Source organism: Thermobia domestica, chromosome 12 (genome assembly GCF_964235325.1).
Source record: "Thermobia domestica chromosome 12, izTheDome1.hap1.1, whole genome shotgun sequence".
Lineage (NCBI taxonomy): Eukaryota > Metazoa > Arthropoda > Insecta > Zygentoma > Lepismatidae > Thermobia > Thermobia domestica.
In genome coordinates this window covers 148,930,801-148,952,215 of record NC_137465.1, presented here as the reverse complement: position 1 = coordinate 148,952,215, position 21,415 = coordinate 148,930,801, and the positions used below count along the sequence as shown (strand labels likewise).

The 21,415-nt window shown below is 37.1% G+C and overlaps 1 protein-coding gene across 3 annotated transcripts in view; it reads right to left on the bottom strand.

Annotated features, from left to right (window-relative positions):
* The window catches only part of LOC145666729 (protein Skeletor, isoforms B/C), a 463,368-nt gene that overhangs the window by 152,680 nt on the left and 289,273 nt on the right, over positions 1 to 21,415 (bottom strand). For all 3 annotated transcript variants that reach the window (XM_081734256.1, XM_081734257.1, XM_081734258.1), the window contains one exon: positions 17,926 to 18,037. In XM_081734256.1, the coding sequence (XP_081590382.1) occupies positions 17,926 to 18,037 (112 nt within the window). The remainder of the gene's footprint in view (positions 1 to 17,925; positions 18,038 to 21,415) is intronic.

Below are 21,415 nucleotides of genomic sequence, written 5' to 3'. Positions count from 1 at the left end.
CTCGCCATTTTGGAGGGATTATCTCGCTTCCTATGGCCCAGATATTCTTTCCGGGTAGTCACATCATATAAGAGGATGATAATACACCCATTCACATTGCCGGAGCTGTTACGACGTGGTTTGAGGAACGTTGGCATGAAGTTGAACACCTGCCCTGGGTCGCTCAATTCTCGAACCTGAACACAACTTAACATCTGTGGTCCGTTTTGAAGACACTAATCCGGCGATGAATTCGATTAATTTTGCCTATATCGTCTCTCACAAAAATTAGTGATATACTGTAAGCGAAATGGTGTAATATTTCACATCCTATCACTCACGACCTCTATAATTCCATTCTATGTTGCATCAGAGCTATTCTGAGGACAATAAATGGTCCAACGCCATATTAACCTGGTAAGTTGCACTTTCTAGGTATTTCCATTAAGGTGATAAGTATTTGTATATAAACGTTGCAAAGCAAACAATGATTTGAAAAACTACCGCGGAGCTATCTTTCTTGTAACAATACGAGTAAATCTTTTACCCACGGAAAACAATAAATATCTCCTTTCCATTTAGCACTCAATCAGACCAAAGCTGAGAGATTCCACCTTATTTCCTCTGATTCCGTCTGCCGCAAGGAGTAGTAAACGAAAAGGTTTTCAGTCATGAAAAATGTGTGATTACACTGAATTTAAGACCTGGTCTTTAAAGTAATGTTCTGTGACAGCAACGAATGCTAGGAAGAAACAAGCCAGAACCCTTGAACAAAGAGTAACATCAAGCATTGTGTCTTATGCTATGGTGCCAAATCTCTCATGGACATCAATAAGAGTCACAAACTCCATATTAAAATAAATAAAATTTTTACTCGGTCATACCTCGTTCATACACAGGAATAATTGTGTGGTTCGGATTCCACGTTGGATTTTAGACCCTGTCTTATCTGTAGCTCCCGTATTTATACGCTGCTTAAAGTTTAAAAAGAAGGACAATGGAAACTAGAAATTCACCTTGAGTAAAAACAAACGATAACTCTAAATATGTCAGGAATTTATCGAATACGTGGAAATAAATTCAATAATCAATTGTATACTGACAATATGTGTTGCACGCTAATGATGTTCATTCTGAAGGTAAGAATCGGGTACGTAGAAACGTTATAAAATAGTAATACTGAACATTACGAGGAAATACGCAATGTGCATTAGCCACAAAAATGATATGGACAAATATATAAAGAATTTTAAGATGGTTAGAGACATTCGTAGAAGGAAGGATATGCATGGGTCGTATAGCATATCGGTTGGAGAAAGAACGTTGGAATGCGGAAAAGATGGAAAATTGATTGATTAAAATCCAGCGTCCCTTTTTCCAGTAACAAGGTTACGTTAGAAGGGGAATACTGTTTAAAATGAGGTCCGAATTCACATCTAAGTTTGTGGCCGAGGTAAATACTCAATTGGAAGTCGAATCAAAGATCATGTTCTCACAAAATACACATCTTAGTCACTTTGTCATCAAGAGAAAGAAAAGGTAGGGAACAACTTAAAGTTTTATAGATTGGTTTGTCACAGAAGCCTAAGCTGAATATCCTTTCTTCGTGCGGCATTGAACCTAAATTTAAATCAATCTTTATTTTCACGCCTTGCTGTTCTGCCCTATAGAAGAAAAAAGATGAATTGACGAATAAGTGTGAATAATTATGAAAGGTTTGATGGGATGAAGAAAATGGAAGGGAAGGGAAACCCTCTTCCTTCACACAAAAATCAGAGAAATAATATTATCAACTACGATCTCATATATAGTGTAAAAGGAAACCATTGACTCCTAGCACCAGATATAAGCGCTCAAACACTGAGTCAGAGAGCTGCTTTGGGTTGATAGGAAAATACTATTATTTGTTGGTATCGTTAGAAAAAAAAACACTTTGTTGTGTGTCTTCTTAAAAGCGTAAGTTGTAACGCCCCTATATAATCTGACTAGAATTGTAGTGTCATTTACAAGACACATCTTGTAATATAATTGCAGTTTGCAACCCTGTAGAAACATCACGCTCGCAGTCACGCGCAAAGAATTCTGGGTACCCCGCCAGAACATGGAGGAATAACAGGATGTAGTGATACTCCATGGTCAACTTATTTTACTATATCTTCGTTTATAATGCTCATCTACATTTTAGAAGTGGGTTTAACTCACGTTGTGTTATATAGAAAATTTTACGCTAGTTAGTCTTTGTGATCAACATAAATTGAAGCAGTATTTGAATGGTGTTGGGACGTAGGCCTTCTCTTTATTCCACCACGTGAGTCGGCATTGTGTGGAAATTTTTCATGTTCTGTACAGTGGCTTCGTAGAAGCATATTCTCGCATCTGGTGTGCTATTTGTGGAGTGAATTTGTCATAATGTCAGTAGTAGTTTGCAGCATAATTTAAGTCTCATCATGCATAGTTAAGCTCCTGTCAGCGGCCCCCCAACCCATCCACTTCGTCAACTAACTAACACGATGGCTAAGTATTCTATCTGCCTTCACCATTAGCTTACATCAATTCTGTTCTCAACTATGGAAGTCCATGGATCTTATTGTCAACACAACAGGGACAAGCTAATTTTTGTGAATGTGTCCTTAGGAAGCAGTCAAAGCAACATGTATAGTGACCAGTCAGTATTGATATATTTTCTTCATACCATCATGAAAACCATGAATTCATCTCACAGCAGCTTATGCTTATGTAACCGTATAATCAATCTGAACAATTCAATCTATTTACGTAGTGTAAAAGCGAAGATGAAGCAAGATGTCATTTAAGTGCGATATGGCTTTGTGCCTTGGATGTATATTGTTCCATGCCATTGAATTTACTCGGACACGTTTTCTCTGGCGTTTCTTCAATGTGTTAGTTAAATTAGCCAGTCTTGATTTTGTTTTGATGACCCAATGTTTTGTACTTACTACATATGTTACGCATGTGGATCATATTAAACCAGTGTGCAGCCTCCATATCATCTGAATTGCCCAATACTGTCCAGGAAGTGGATGTGTCACCGTCTTCTCCCTGCCCGGGGAGGGTTATTCACAATGAGGACATCTTCCTACAAACAGATTCCAGTTATGGGTAGTCAAGAGGATCAACGTCGTAATAGTGATTCGTTAATTTGCCCAAGATCATTATATTATGTATGTGAGTGATGCTTTAGTTCGTGTGTCTCGTGCAATTATTCTTCTCTCTTAAAGTGTTGCTCATTTGTGTAGCAAGTGCATCTAAGAAAATAATAGTGAAATATATATATATCCAATGTCTGCAATTAGGGTAAGTACCCAAAGGATATGCGCCTGCCCTCGCAGCTGGCCAGTTTTCTGCTTCGTACAGAATTCATCGACATTTCTAATGATTTATTTTCATTTAGAGTACGTATTGCACCCATTTGTGGATTTGCACGTACATTATTTAAATATTGTCTTTGCAGATAATTATTCTTAACTTACGGGAGTCTTAGTTGTGTTATAAACATCATATGAGTAAGATAATACACATGGTTAGTAGTTGTCGTTCGAGATCATCACCGCTAAGCCACGAGCGTATCTTAGCCATTTAAAGTTTGCTTGGCCACTTAGCATAAGTTGGTTCCTTCTGTTGTTCTCTTGGGTTATACTAGCTATTTCACAGCGAATTCACTTCTCTGCGGAAGCCATGTTGTTCCCTCTCCAGTTCTTTTGTTTTTAATCTCTGTCCGAGGGTATCCCTGCCGCATTCTTGGTCTACAGTAGATTGATTACATGGGTCTATCTTATAGTATGTCACAACGTCAATTATTATGGTATGTCACACTGTCAATTATGGCCATACTTGGCAATTTGTCCACCTGCTGTCCACCTTATTGAACCCTACGTTTACTACGAGCAATATTAATATGACATGATGTTTCTTTTAAAAAGGGGTTAATTTGTCTTTTAGTATTAAGTCAGTTATGTATAACAATGTCCTATCTAATCCTATGTCCACCCGACTAGTCGTGGTTCTCAAGGTTATAGTGCTCGAGCTATTTTGTTTAAGTATGTACTAAAGTCATGGTAAACCAATCAGCATAATGTTCTATTATTTTATATGTGTGTGTACTCTGTATATTCGTTTATCCATGCAGTATTTTAATTTTCTCAATGTATAGCATAAGCCTGTTTTGTTGCATAACTGCACAAGTTCAAAAGTCATAAGAACTTTATTTTATTTGATTCTAGTCTCAATGCAAGGAAATAATATTATTCCATTTCTACGTGCATAATACTTATCGAATAATTTTACTTGTGGAAACATATATAGTTAAATAAATGTTACTGCCCATATAATCCCACTCTTTATATTTAGAGAAACAAAAACCTCACGAGTGTATCTTTGGTAATTAAGTTTTTGATTTATTATCAGGTAAGGATATCATGACACAAGAAAAGGGCTGTTCTCTGTACACTCGTAGAGTGTACAGGCGGCAGTCTCGCTTAGGTTGGATTCGTTTACCGTTGTATTTTCGTTTTTTTTTTTTTTTTTTTTACTTTTTGCATTCTCAGGATTGCTTGATGCAGGTTTATCCTGTATTTGTTGTTGTGTGTTATGTTTTACTTTATTCCTGTGTTCCCAGCAGTTCACAGGTGGTGACCCCTTTCGTATAACTATTAACTCGGTGGTCCAGCACTGGGCGTTAAACTTAGCTGTTGCTTTCCAGGGATTAGGGCCCTCTGGGGCGCTATAAAGTAACGAAAACATGCATTTGATGATTTTCAAATAATTTGAAACAACTGTAGAAATCTACTTATCTATCTATTATCATGAAAATAAAATTATTGAAACAGTGGTGGGTTGGGCATATCGCAAAACAAACGATCGATGGTCGATAGGCAACAGCAATTCTTGAATAGATACCAAAACAGACTAAAAGATACAAAAAGTGCCTTAGGAAACGTCCTCATACAAGGTATGTGACGAATTCAAGAAGCACTGTGAAGTAACACGGAAGGGAATTGCCTAAGAAAGAATGTTGTAGATATTCAGAGAGATTTTCATCCAGCAGTGGATTGAACTTAGTTGGTTAATATGTCTGTATGCGTTAGTGGAGGGTTTTTTAGACTGGGGTAAAGCATAGAGAGAGAGAGAGAGAGAGAGAGAGAAAGCAGAAATTGCTGTGAAGAGGCACGGCAGGCAGGCGTCCCTTTTCCACTCTTTTATATGAAGAGACCCTTGCTAATTGCTGTAGTATTCACATGTTAATTGGCTACCCTCTTCAGCGATGTCACCAGCAGACTTAGGTGAGCATCCGCCAGATTCTACAAGATAGACTCAAGTAAGGTTCTTCAAACAGATGGGAGGTATGGGTATCATTTTTCTCTAAGACAATTTTCAACTCTATTTCACATTTAAGAATCGAATAATTCTTCCGATAAATTTATTTTCGCAGTTTCTAAGTTATTCGTCCCTTTGTTTGATTTCTGTTTAGGTTGAAGTGCATACCTATGAAGTGGAATATCTCCCAAGCATTAGAGCACACGAGCGCATACACACTTGTACAACAGATTAAAGCGAATGAGCATTGATTCTTTCTGTTGGCTTTCTAGTTCCTAGTCTGCTTACTTTTAGTTCAGGTAGTCTCCAACTGAGTCAAGCTACTTTTTTTTTTAACTTTAGGAGCAGGGGTTTACTAATGACATTACATCAGAGCTGAAAAATTTATACGAATAAGTAGGAATGTTGCATAGATTTTCAGAAATTCAAATTTTGATACTGTTAACTACTTATTACAAGGACTTGATTTCTTCTGTAATAGAATACTGTTCGTCTTTTTAGTCTAGGTTTTGTGTCATATGTCTTTCCTCATTATATACTGTTCTCAACTTCATTTTAGCTATTGTTTGTAGCAGAGTTTTGAGCTACGCAGAACAAGTAATTAAACTAGCCTGAAGATTCGAATACAGCACATCATATAGTATCACCGCACAAAATGTTGATATTTTGTTGCTTCATAAAATAGGACAAGTAAATGGCAAATTAAATTGTCACTTTCAAATTTTCCACACTTAATTTCTGGATGCTCATCCGCACTATACGTATTACGTGTCAATGTTTCGAAACGTAGACCTGCAATATAGGCTAATTCAAGTGTCGTTCATCTACAGGCTTCCTACTGAATTCAACAGACTTCTAGATACCTAAAAGAATTTTCCGATCCACATTGTGGAAAATTAAGTTATAAATTATAACTAGTGTTACGTATATTTTTGTTAATATTCCTTTATATGTTTTATATTTGACCTTTTACTATTGTTACATGTTTCAGTGTAAAATAACCAATTCTGGAATTATAAAAATAAGTAAATATGAAATACAAGTAAGAAAGAGAGTACCGAAGAGGACCTTATACCATGCATCACTGGTTTCTCAGTCCCCATAAGATAACATGTAAATTTTACTTCGTGAATATCTAACAAAATATGGTACTCAACAACTTAAAATTCTCCACACGAATAAAGAAAGACAATAGAAATTGGACGATTGTTTCAATTTCACGCTTAATGACGTAGATCAATAGTAATGAACTTTTCTTGTAGCATTGTAATGGATTATATATTACACAGTTGTTGAAGGTTGTCTGCTCCAATTTGGTCTTCGCAAACAGGTATGCTGCTGACAGGTGTAGAACAACAAGTTAACTTCATGATTGAGAATAGCGAAGTCCATCGTCCACAACTTTGGAAGTAGCATGAAAAATATCACGTAGTTGACAAAACTTAGATAGTGTACAAACTTTTCAATCCAAAGTGTTCATAAATTCCGGTTCGTTTCAAATAAAAAAATCTTCCATTTTAGAAGAAGGGAAGGAACTTAAAATGCTAACCGCATTACCTCGCTGTATTGCTAAACTAATGCGCTGAAATAAAAATTGTGCACTTCTTGAATCTCCCGTATTAAGATCTCAATTTCCTTTAGGAATTTCCTAGCTTCCTGGCTAAAAACTCCCATAGTTTTAGTAACAAAGGCGATGAACATATGATCTTTTAGTTTAGAATATTTCGTGTTTTCGCTTACAGGCTGTCTGAGCAGCATTTCTGTCTCTTCACATGATGAAGCTAAATGAGAAGGTGCAAATGTGTCTACACATACTACGTCTCATACCAGTTGTCCCATGTTCCAAGGGGTTAATGAAACTCCATCTGGTCGTTCCTCATCATCTCGAGACATTCCAGATGGTTCTAAAATACTTGGAATGTCATACTGGTAAGAGCTCTCCTTATTATGGGCTAGAAAACCCCATATTTCGGATAAGTTCTAAATTTCGGATACCGTAAAAGTTCTCTTATGTGAGCTCGCACGCTGGTGAAAAAAGTTTGCAGGTATACTGTAGCTGGCAACCCGATCACGTTATTAGTCTGTGATTGGTTCATGAGACGAAAACGGTGTCGTTGTAAAGCATTGTTGTTTATTTTTGTCTCCTTGAAAACTTTTTATTGCTGGTTTCAAGTGGATATAATACCTGAAAGATAAGTAACTGAAATAATCTTTTATGTATTACGGCGTCGTCTGTAGACTATTTTTTATTTCAATATAGTATTTTTTTTTGTATCTTTGCTTACATTGTTGTTTCTAATAATGCTGAACAAAAATGGCGGGGGTTCCATATTTCCGACAGTCTGAAAGTTCTATATTTCGGATATATTATGTTAGGCAACTTTAATCCTTATATGATTTTTCTCTTGTATATTTCAGATACCTCGAGGAAAGCGTAGGACATGGGACCCTGAGGCCATGAGGATGACTATGGAAGCAGTAAAAAAAACAACAAAAAGATGAGTATTATTAATCTGATGGGTTCTGAAAACTGGTTGCATAAAAACAAGTACCTGTATTTGAAGGATGTCGACATGGGACCTTTAATAGGACGTGCTTACTCTAGAGCTGCAACAATTGAGAACGCTGTTAGTGGATTCAAGAAGTGTGTACTATCGCCATTTGAACCTCTTGTTTTTACTGACGACAATTTTCTACCTACAGACGACAACTTACAGGAAGAGTACGCAATTGCTCCTCATGGTGTTGGTCAGTCCACTTCAACATCTGGTGAAACAACCCCTCATCTCTCAGTCAAAAATGATCTAAGCCAACCTAAGCCGATAATGACGTTAGCAGGAAGCATTTCTCCTTTCCAAATTGAACCTCTTACGAAACTTTCTCAATACAAATTAGCTTGAGAGCAGGAAAAGCTACTGTCACAAGTGGCACGCGCTACAAGGATAAGCTGTAGAGCTCACTATCTCAACGTGGAACAAGAAAAACAGGCAGCGCTAGGAGATCCCTTGGATTTCGAACAGCCACTATCAAGACGAAAACTTCTACATCCCAGGTGTATAATTTGCCTAAGAAGCGACCAAAAATGACATTAAAGAATAAAGAATTTCCAATGTGCAAAGACTCCAGCGAGGATGAATCAATCGACGTAGAATGTCTTCATTGGACAACCTTATAGAAACGACAGGAATGGAGAAAATTGGATGTGTTGTGTTACCTGCATTCAATGGGCTAATGAATTGTTCGTTGGATTGCCTGAAAAAGTGAATGGAGAAACTTTCGCTGTGGCTCCTGCTTGAAAAGGCAAAAGTAAGTACAAAATTCAATATCCGAAATTGGAACCCTATGCCATCCGAAATTGAGAACGCATTTTTTGAGGTTACAAAAACGGACATTTCTGTATTTTGGTTTGTAACTTACCTAATATTAATTTATATGTTACAAAACTTGATATTTTAATAGAAAACATATGGTAAATAGTTGTGTTTAATTTTTAGCCACCTAAAAGAAAAAGATATTATTCTATGGTTAATTGAAAAAAAGAAGTAACCGAAATACGGGTACTTTACCCCATTATTTAGCTCTCCATAACGAGAAATTCGACCTCCACTCCTAGAACAGTTTAGTACATGTAAGCCTTTTTTAACAACTTGTTCATGACATGTACATTTGAAACTGTGACAGATATTTAAACCGAGACGTAGAGTGACACAAATTTGAAACGTGTTGTTGTCCAAGAGTTTTTTTTTTTTTAAACGATGTAGCCTGTACGTACGCACCAGATTCTTTTCTTTGCAAGGATTTCAAACGGTCAATGTCAGATCTATTTTCAGGGACGAATTCTTTAACAATTATTGCTGTTAATATAATTTTATCCCAATTCTGTTGTTAAGTCCAACACAGCGGGAGTCTCATTATTGTATATACCATTCCATATCTCCAATCTCTCCGTCAGGTGATGAATTTCCATGTTGTCAACTGGAATGTTTAGTACGTATGTTGGAGACAAATGGCTTCACTCCAAAACATGAGGACAGGAAAGCTGGAAGGGTTAAACCTGAGACTTTTCTTACACTTAAACCTCCTAAGCGAATTAGTAAGCTTGCTTCAGTCCATTGACTTTCAATCAAATAATTATTAACGATTGACCGTAGTGCATATTTCAAGCAATTATCAGCTAAAGTGCTTTGGGAAGCATGAACCATATGGGAGTGGTGTGTAGTTGAATTTCTGTATTCCCAGACAATTTCTTAAGCAGAAAACAGGCGATGTGCGGTGGTAAGGTAAATTAAATAATTAAACTGAAATGATATAGTTTAAGCTGCAGATAAATCGTGACGATAGTTTTAAATTGTCTACAGGCTAGTGACATCTACTAACTATAAACAGTCAAACCATGGTGTAACAGGGTCGGAATTTTTAGCCCGAGCCCGGCCCGAGCTAGTGTGATAATCAAATGAGCCCAAAATAAGAACGAATTACAGTAAGTTAATAATAAATTCAAAAGTGTATTTTTATTTATAGTAATTAGAAGTTTAATTATGCAGTTGTACTTTAAAAGTTCTGCAGAAAGAACGGTCCAATAAATATCGTTGTACAATAAATTTACAAAGTTAAGGTTAAACCCGAAATGGCCTGAGAAATATGGTTGTATTTTTTAAAAGTTTACGGCCCGGGCCCGAAAGTGACATATGCTTTGTAGGTCCGAGTCGGGCCCGCGGGCCGAGTCGGGCTCAGCCCGAGCCCGTGCAAACCTCTACTGCAGACAGCGACATTTAATAGCATAATTTTTACTATTACAAATTTGCGTGACGGACTCAGCACAAATAGGACTTTCACTGTTTGAAGATTCGAATAAAAACTACTTTGAATGGAAATAATAAACCATTTTATATTTAGCTTGAAGTGTATTGAAATTTAGCTTATACGTTTAACACCTTGGTGTAACAATGTCTTTTACTTGAAGGAAGGAAGGAAAAAGGATAAAATGTAAAAAAGAAACAAAAAAGAAAAGAAATAACGAATCGCTTCCTTAAGTACCCATTTTCTCCCCTCATTTTCTCTTCTTCAATTCTTGAGAAGAACCAACTCATCAACGAAAGGGAGATGGCGAATTCAATAATCTTCTTCTTTGATCTTGGAAGTTAATGAAAGGTGATATCACTCCCTTCTCTCCCTCTCTCTCTCTCCAGCTCTTTAGATTTTTTTTAAAGGAACGTGGCGGAAACTGAAGCTGATATGCGGAAACGAAGAATATACGTACTAATCTACCTGCGTTTTTCATAATGGCTTTATATTCTAAGGGGAAAAATGTTTTATATTCTATATATTGTATTACAGTGGCGTATGCAGAAAATCATCGTTGAAGCTAAGGATTGTCATGTCGAAAAAGCGTATATATGTACACACACCAAACATTTGGAACTTTTATGCACCAAAAATTATGTGGCATTACAGTGTACTGCTATGAAGCCAGAAATTTGACATTAGAACTCGATGCAATAACCACTCGTCTTCGACTGAAATGTAAGCTATTAGTCGGGTAAAGTCCTGCTTGGGCATTTGTGATTCAAAGTTTAGTGTTTAGTAGTAGTAAATTCAACTCTGGCGCTACACCCGATAAAAACCTATGGCTGGCCAGAAAGTTTGCATTCAACTGAATGACGTTTGGCCAGCACATTGCCTCCCAGGCACTAATATTTCTGTGTTTCTGTACCGGAGTTTCCTATCTCTTAATTCAGGTACTTCTCCAATTGCCCTATGATGCTGCGCTAACATCACATGTTAGTGCTCCTACCGTGAATAGAACCAGTGACCAGGCATACCGATGGCGCGCGTGATAATATTTTGGCTAGGCAAGAGGTCAGTAACCTTATAAAAACTTGAATATCTACCTTCTTTTTAATAATCTATATTCCACCTACAGATATTATATTTTGATGTATGTGCTTGGAGAAAAAACTCCAAAAAATGAAAGAATACAGTATATAACTAATTTGCTGAAATCTCATGTAGTGTTAACAAATAGCGCTTCTAAGAAGTAAGTTTCCTGACATGATTGTACTAGTTTTGTTTTTGTTTCAGTGTGTGTGATATTATTAATAATGCATGAAGATGTAATATCACAAATGGAACATATTGCATGTAAGCAAAATCTATTTTCAATTTCACTATACCAAGGGAAAAGGGAACTTGAGCCAGATAACCTCCTGCGTAAGCGTCACTGTTGCATTAGTCGACGCCGGCCAGTATGATTTAGCTTTCTACAAGTATAGATGAGTAGTTAAGTGTTATGCTTGAAAATAAAGAACTCGGTATTAATTCTGAAACACACACTATTTTCTTCCTGTGAAAACATGGCATTAATACATAATGGTGGGTAAATCTGCAGAATCCAAACCTATGGTTAATTGTTAGGCTGCTCAATTTAAAGCTGGGAGTACACCCATAAAAGACAATTCCGTAATGGATACTCGGACACAGCTATGTATAACGATAACATTCATGTTGCAGAGTACCTCTTGCAAGAGGACAGATGAAAAAGTATTCGCGAGGTTAGTGTCAGTCTAGGTTAATGACAGCTTCATAAGAATGTACATGATCATTCGGGAGCCTGCAATGTTTCTGGTCGATGGGTATCCCGATTGTTGAGACCGGAGTAGAAACTGCGCAGATTCGACACTCGAAATCAATTTCAAGACGCTGCTATCTCGGTATAGAGGCTTATTCGAGCAACAAATAATAACTTACCAAGCATGGCTCCTACATATTAGTACGGAAATCAGCAGCCAGTGGTGGAACAGCAGTGGCTCAGTTGTAGAGCGCTTATCTCTGGTACTTGGGTTCCTGATTCGATCTCATCTTTCGCAAAGTGAGTTTGTGGTGAGTGAACATCAATTGCATGAGTTCTCTCATCTCGTCCCATGTTATTCTTCATTCCAGTATTATCAACCATCTCATCACCACCGTCTCGTTCATTCTCTGTGCACATTGTGGGACATTAAAATAAAAGCAAAGGCAACAGCGGTGTAAAAACAAAGGAAGTAGCGGAGTAGTATAGTTGTACAGACTAAAAGGAGACCTGCACGTTTTGTTCTTCAATTCCTTCTTTGTTTCTCTTCGAGTTTAACGTCCCACAATTACACACCTACGCTAAACGAGACGGTGATAATAATGAATGAAATAATGGAATGAAGAAAGTGGGAGGAAAGAGGAAAACTCCGAGAGAAGCCACGAACATGGTATTTATCTACCACAAAGGCCAACCTAAGGAAAGCTGTATTCTTTCTGTTGGTGAAGTATATTTACGGTATTCTGGGATTGTGATGAATAAGTTTGGTGAATTACACACCAAAAGGAGGTACGATGTTATTCTAACGTATTATCCCGACTACGAGACAGTTGCTTACTTACAAACCAATGATCAAGAAAACTAATTAAAAGATCATTGTTGCAACAATCACATACTGCTCACGGAACGAAAAAGAGGTTTAAAACAATATACTGGCAATTATTTTCACATTCATCTTTCTTTGTTTCTTCGTCTAGCAGTGACTTTTATCCTTTCTCAGAACCGAAAAGAGAAGTTTATTGTGCAATTTCAGTATTTGTATGTGTTAGACCATAGAGGTCTGCACGGGCCGGAATTTTTAGCCTGGGCCCCGCCCGGCCTGTGAATTTATAGTGTGAGCCCCGACCTGAGTCCGAAATATGTTTTAGCATTTAGTCCCAAGCCCGGCCCGAGCTTGTGTGGTAATCAAATGAGCCCGAAATAAGCCCGAATTACATAAACTTAATAGTTAACGCAAAATTGTGTTTTTATTTACAGCAATTAAAGATTTAATTTTGCAGTTGTGCTTTAAAAGTTCTCCAGAAAGAACGGTGCAATATATATCGTTGTACAGTATATGTACAAAGTTAGGCCCGAAAAGGCCCGATAAATATGGTTGTATATTTAAAAAATTACGGCCCGAGCCCGGCCCGCGGGCTTGACCCGAGCCCCTGCAGACCTCTACTAGACCAGTAGATAAAAGATTCTCAGTAGATAAATATTTCAAAATGACATGCTTAGTTGTTTTGCGCTCAAAGAAAGGTAAGTAGTTAAACAGAAATTCAATTGAAAAATACCACTATACTATAGGGAAAAGTTAATGAAATCAAAAGCTTAAAATAAAAATTCTCAAAAATTTAGAAACACTCCTCGAAAGTATATAGTTTACCATAAGTATATATTTCGGGTCATTACAAAATACCACTATTTTTATTTTGTACAGTATTGTGGAAACTAAAAGATTATAACGTGTGAATAAATTGTAGTAAAAGTATATTAAAGTCAATCCCTGTTCTCCATGAGACGATCGCCCTTCCCGCTAGTCAAGTGGCTAGCTCGCGCATCTTTGATCCATATGACCCCGAATTCGGTTTTCAGTGGTATAACCTTGAAATTTGAACACATTACGGTAGAGTTTGGATTCTATCTTAAACTGTAGGTCCATGTCTCATACAGCCTCAGTGCTGAAAAGGGACGCTAACCTATAACCAACTATGAGTCGATCAACGCAAGATCCCCTAATCCTGCCATCAATATAAGCTTGAAACTAGTTCAAGGTTCTTACCTGAGGTATGAAAAAAAATTCGAACTGCCACAGTAATACTGTACACAGATTATTTAGATTGTTTATACGGTGTTAGCAAAATTTGTTTCAAGCCCCTACTGAAGAAAAAATAGATACATGTAGCTATCTAGGAGGCCATATCGGTCATATCTCTTCGCAACCAAGTATCTTCCAGGAACCATACGTTTACACATTTCCTATACCACTTAAATAATGAGGAGGGGTTCTGTCTTGTTGTCGCTACAGATTACGAACCATCCACTCACGTCCAACCAATTTCATAAGTGTAATTAATTTATAGACTAGCATAACAACGAGAAGATAAGTCCTCGCTCTATTCGCATTGCAGTATTTTGTAAGTTAATACGAGTGTAAAATTGGTGTTCTGGACGAGAGTCTTAATTCCGGGGCTGTACATTTGCGTTGTTCCCTTTATAGCTTTTGTGATGGCCAAAAACCATATGCGTTGTTGCGTTTGAAGTACCTGTACTTTTTCCTTTTCTGTCATTCCATTCTAACTGTTACTTAAATTATACACAACGGAGGAACGTTAAACTTAAGACTTTATTTGATTTCATTAGATCTACACCGTTATGAAAACCGAAGTATGATGTTATTTTTTTTTAATTAGCAATGAAAGTGCAAATTTACAAAGAAATTCCTATTAATTTGAAAGGCTGCTCTCTTAAAAGTGAAGATCGTATGTCACAATTATACTCTTAGAAGAACATGGTTTGCATAAAGATAATGCTATGAGGAGTATTAACAACACCGAGAAAAAAATCACTATAAAAAATCTTTTCTCTAGAAGAAAGTGTGAGAAGTGTAGCTTTTGAACCGTTTCCGCGGCCGTGTGCGAGTAAAGATAGTGGCTTTGTTCCAAATGGGTTCCCCCTTCGTTGGAAAACCACCCACTAGTGTGACTGTGCTGATAGCGCGGTTACGATCGTATAAATGTCACAGCCACTCCTACAGATCGGTCATTCCAAGAAACTCGGAATCGCTCTTTCTCTCTCTTAAGTTGATCCATGCGATTGCAAGTAGAAGTCTATGTATAGTGTTCCTGCATTTCTGAGGAGATCCGTACCGGTATTACTTGTATGTATATTTGACACAAGTCAAAATTATACATTGATTACAACAGCAATTTTTTTCAGTTGCTCATTTTTTTTATTTGAAAACGTAATTTTTCTTTTTCTGTATCATTTGATCTAATTACGTCGGTGATTATGACATCTCAGAATTTGAGATCAGGAACGTAAAATCAGAAGAGTCACGGTTGCATAATTGGTAAGATGTCAGCCTGCGAACTGGGCTAGTGTAGTAGTGCCGTTTCGTGTTTTGCTATGCTATACAAGACTCTCCAATATAAGTAGAGCTTCAGGTTTTTTAAATTAGTATATTATTATACTATTAATTAAAATGTAAATATGGGCACGATAGGTTGACGTACGTGGTCTCGAATTCGCTCCGCGGTGGCTCAGTGGTATGCCGGTGGGTGTAGCCGAGCGGTCTGAGGCGTTAGGCTGACGATCGTGAGGTGAAGCCCATTGGGGGTTCGAGTCCCTCTGAAGAGCAAGGGTGGAATTTTAACTGTCCTCGATGTTTCTGTGTTCGTGTCCCTGTCGTGTCTAGTAGTCCTGAGAAGTGGTTAAAATAGAAAAAAATAGTCAGGAAGTTTAAAAAAAAAGTGGTAGAGCATTTACCTCTGGTGCATGGGGTCCCTGGTTCGATCCCAGCTCGCGCCAAGTGAACTTTGTAGTGGACAAACACGGTATGTGTGGGTTTTCTCGGGGTTCTCCCATTCACTCCCACTTTCTTTATTTCATTAAATTCTCATCATCACCGTCTCCTTTAGCCTAACCGGTATAACTGTGGAACGTAAAACTGAAATATTTTATGTAATTTAATGTCCGGTTTCTGTTTTTTAAGTTAAACATATGCCCAATTCTCCGTAGATTTGGAGATGGAGAGTGACAGAAAGAAATTGATGATATCCTCTCACTTCTTTGTAGGTGTTTAACAGCCATTTTAGCGCAAACACTACGTAAGACGTAATATAGTTTAACGTCGAACCCACGTGGAAGCTCTATCAAAATACCTGTTCCTTTAAACTTCATATATTTGAATGTTATATTGAATATTTCTCTTCATTTAAAAGCACAGAATGGGTCATTTTTACTTTTGTAAGAATTGAAATATGGGAGAATAAGTTCACTTGTACATATAAAATACACTGTTGTTTGTGAAAATTGCAATGCCAAGAAATGAGAGAATTAGTTCAAATACTCGGAATTTGTATTAGTAGGGCACGAATTATTACGACGTGCGAATTATTACAATTTCAGTGAATCCAACAGTATCCTCGCTTCGGTGCACTGAGGAGTACTGCAAAAGAGCTCTTTACGCAGCACTCAGGGGCAATAGCGTGAACAAATCAACAGGAAAACTATAGGTAAGCGTCACTATGCTTCGTCAACGTCAGAGAACGTAAAATTAAAAGAAAATACTGTTTTCGAACAGTACCGCATGGTCGGCCTCCTGAGAAGGTGGCTTCTCATACTGATAAATGAATGCCCATTCGGTGATGCGTATGTAAAAGCGTGGCCGATTGCATCTTCTTCAATGTTAAACAACGGAGGGGCAAGATAATAGATGCGAACTTATCTGCTCGATGTTTCGAAGCTAACTGCTGAAAGTTGAAATGAAGTCACGCCTGCACTTGCGTCGCCTTCCATTGATCGAGATCCATAAATACTTCAGGCTACAGTATGTGTATAGATACCATCACTAACGTGCTGAGTGGCACACGGTTGCGCTTTCGGAAGAATTTCGATTTAGCCTGACCTACAGCGATGCCCTCATACGCCTAAGAGATCATCGTGATGAGCTTTATCTGTTAGTGTGCCTTGTCGAACATCATAGCAGATGAATGGCAAGTGTTCTGGTACTGGGCACCATGGGGTACAACACACGATCTCGGTCACTACACATTGAGAGCAACTTCAGAAGCGATCGCTACATCAGTGAAATTCCAGAAACCAAGGTCATACTCTTCCTTCGCACACAATTCAGTAGTAAAATGCCCGTCTGTATTCCGGAATGTTCAAGTTTTCTTCAAGAAACGATGAATGCCATTAAATCCCTGAACTACAAGATTGTCTGACGTATCATCCATGAAACATGTGTTACCAGATGACTACGTTCGAACGGCGCCTCATAGTCGGCGTACGGGAAGCCGACTTTAAGTACCGTGTAACTGTTCTGGTATGTGAACTGCTGTGCGTGTGCTGTGCGTGAACTTGGTGCGAGTAGAATGATGCGCATATAGAGCATCACGAACCGCAGCATCGTCCAAAGTGAATCTGGAACATGTGTTATTATTGATTGGTACGCTGTTCGTCACGGTTCTTCAGCATGCAATGTCGATGCCTTGTGCACTCGCATATAAGCAGAGTGACTGGCGATCCTTCAGGAATACACACAACATTTATTCGATTCATGCCACAGTGTTTAAAGACTGACGGCAGCATATGGAGAGTTCACGCCATACTGATTTATCAATGTTAGAGATGTTGAATATTTCTTAAGTTATAATAATATTCTTTATAATTATGAATCAAACCTGTGATACAAATTATATTCTACTTACACGTGTCTTACTTGGTTTTACAATCTTCAAAAACTTCATTGTATATCATCGTAACTACATTGTATACATTTTTACGTCTTCATACATTCACAGGAAATGCTGCTGAAGATATTACTTTTACAGATAATATGATAGCGATATATATTATCAGTTAGGGACAATGGTTTTCAAATTTTCAATTATATATTAAAATGATGGATCTTAGATTCTTCAAGTGTTGGATCTTAGCATCCTCAGTTAGCATAAGCAAAGGTTGTCTTATTTTAGTTTTTATCTATAGGATCATTCACACTGATATGTAAAAGCGGATAATGATGATAAAAGAATCAAGGAGTATAATGTACTTACCGTAAACCGTCTACACCACACTGACAGCCATTTAATATCCCTGATTCTTTTTCCGCTTGGAAGGTGCAATATGATGTCCTCATTCTCAAACTTTCGTAGAACTTGCGGCTCCCTGTTAAAAACATTAAAAAACAGAAGTTATATTTCTACCTATCAATGTATCCTACAGTTATGGTTTCTTTTACACTTGCCTCGCAAAGCTCATATTTCATAGAAATGATTAACATGGTTGATATTAAATTGGTGATTCATTTTTGTACACTTTATTCATAATTTATTCATTGTTTTATTGTACAGCATATTAGCCAACATATTTCATTAACTTATTGGTAAAATTTAATTACATTATCAGTGAAAAAGAAATGAAGGAAGACTGAGAAAAATTTATGGTGATCAAAGTTTTTAAAGTTCTTATATTAATATCTCCGAGATAAATGGGCAAGAAGCAAAAAAATACTTCATGAAACATTGGATCTCATGGCATGATGTAAATTTACTCAACTCGACCACGATACCCAAAAGCGGGTCTCAAATTTAAAATTGCCATTCGCGTGTTTTAATTTTTTTTTTTTTTTTTTTTTGTTTGAGTGACCTATGAAATCTTCAACTATATTTGGCCTCACTATGTAGCACACACTTTTTGCCCATGGCAGTCAACCTGTTGAGACAGAGAACATTTATTTTCATTTTCACTAATCGATAAGAGTTCTTTAATATTGCAACGCACTTTAATACCAATATTGATTGAGACAATGACCATCTACTTAGTGATAAGATGACCTACCTCGATTCAAGAGAACTTTCCCCATTAAACAAGATACGGAATGCATGGGTGCACAAATGATCTCTACTAGTTTATCCAGCCTACGTAAGTGGTTGATATGCATCCAAACTGATCTTTCTACGCTATCCAATAAACAGAATATTGGCCGCTGTATATCAAGATATTGACCAAACCAACCCAGACTGCTAAAGTTTCTGGAACGCTATATCATTTATATAGGACGATTAATACAATGAATTTCTTATTGGCGATTAGCAGAATACATAATCTCTTCGTTGATACATGAGCTTCATAAATGTTGCTATTTAAATTGGGATCTCGGAGAACCTTTGCAGAGTCCAAACCCATATTACATAAACACGACCAATGTCACTAAGCTCTAGCAAGAATTTGAAGAGTCGTTTGTGCGAGTCATGAAGTGGAGGTACAACTTTTCAAGGGCTTAGAATAGCTGCTAATTTGTCACTTTGGATAACTTTATTCGCTGCTATCATCACAAACTGAGCTCAGAGCAAGATAACATTTTTCAAGTCAGTAAGCAGAATTGGGTAGTTCATTGGTTGGAATTGAGCGTCCCTTTTCAGCAGCCAGGCTATGTGAGGCGTAGACTTATAGCTCAAGGCGTAATCCAAACTACATCAATGTGTTCAAATTTCAAGGCTTTCCCACTGTAAATCAAAACTGGGATCAGCCCACTAAAGGCGCACGCACTAGCAACTAGACCAGTGGGTAGTACTCGTGCAGCAGAAGTGGAAGTACACGGATCTCTTATTTCATATACTAGAAAAGTTATCAAACAATGATTGCTTTGGACAATAAGTTTGTAGTTCTTCATTAAATGAGTTGTCTCAACAGCAATTTGGCCATTAGCTGTAATCAGACTGTATTTTTCTGCTTCCTGAATTTGGTAATGGAATACAGTGAAACTGTACTTAACGAATTCCACGATAAAGTAATTTACTTACATGGAGGAGAGATTTTCTCTTACAAGGGTTGTTAATATGTTACATTGCTTTTGAACTATATATATACGATATTCACCTAGGTATAAAATAAAAACTTAAAAAACTATTAACCGACGTTGATGATGAGAATGAATGAAGTAGTAGAATAAGAAAGTGTGAGGAAACAGGAGAACCCCGAGAAAACCCCTCACACAGTGTTTATCCCCTATTAAGCCCACCTGGCACGAGGTACGATGGAATCAAGGACTCAACGCACCAGATGTGAATGTTCTATCACCGAGCAAACGAGATCCCAAACTATATTTCATGTGTGTTAGATTCAAGTATAAGATTTTACAAATTTTTATAGCAAAATTTTAATGCAGAGAACTAATGGAATGTTAAAGACTCGTTATATAGACATTTGTAGACATAATAGTAAAAAGTAAAACAATAATTCTGGACTGCGTGGGAGAACAGTATAAGTAAAATAAAAATACAGGCTTTCGGGATGCTATTTTTTTCTTTTACCAAGCCTAAGTATGAATCACTTATACTAATAGTTACAAGACGCGATTATTCAACTCACGTTTAAAATTGATTTATACCAAGTTAACCGGAGGTGGAACATGACACATAGATCTTCAATTTTGACTTCTCATTTTGGCCAATTTCTGATTTGTACTCTTTCTCCTGCGCAGTCTAGAATTAGCCATATGGAATTTCCGAGACTTCAGAAAGAAATGACCGAAGGAGAGGAGCGAATATTTTTAAAATATCTTAAATCCAAAAGCCAAGTCTGCGAAAACACTATATCCTATTAGGTATTCATACACAATAAGGTTATATATTCCACTGTCCATCTGCATCTATAATATATGAGTGATAATTATAAGTATTTCCAATCCTAAAAGATAAATGGAAGATATAAAAAAGAAACTAAAACACTGTGTTTTTGGTATTACCACATTGAAACATCATAAATTCTGTCAAAAATATTTTTCCATTTCAGCGTCGGACACATTCAACTGAGTAAATATTTCATTTTATGGAATTTGGCACGACAACTAATGTAACTATGTTTTCATTTTGCACAAGTTTCCGCTACACTCAAGTGCTGCTACTATACTACATAATATGAGACTTGTTGGGCACACTACCTTATATTGTATACTTGCAATGGAATCTCGATACTCGTACCACTGATCAAGAAAAGTGCAAATTTCTCATTACTTCTAGTATTGATTATCACATTCGCAGATTATCTACAAATGTATTATCACAACTCTCTCAAAAGCCATTAGTTGGAAACAACTAGATGCGTTCACTATGAATAGTTATATTGAATGCATCACGGAATAGGTCCGTTCGACTGGAAGAAATTCGTAGCAATACATGCAACATGACAATTACTCCAGGCTATTTGATGTATTGTTGACTACGATATGTCAGTTTACATTACCATAGGACCATAAAAAAGCAACTTTTCATCTACGTTTTTCATATCCGTCCAGTGAATTTTGAATCCACCACAAAAACATTGATATTTTTCAGAAGATTGTAAAGAAGTATCTATATACGAGGCGGTTCAAAAAGTGTCCACGTGGAAATCGTTAGTTTTACGTAGGATCATAAATTAATGTTAGTTGCTTACGTATAACCTTGATGTTAAGTGCAAAATATGTCTGCAGTGCAATAACTACTCTTTTCTTTACAGGTGTTGAATAAATGAAGGTACAAGATTGGACAAAGAGGAATACAG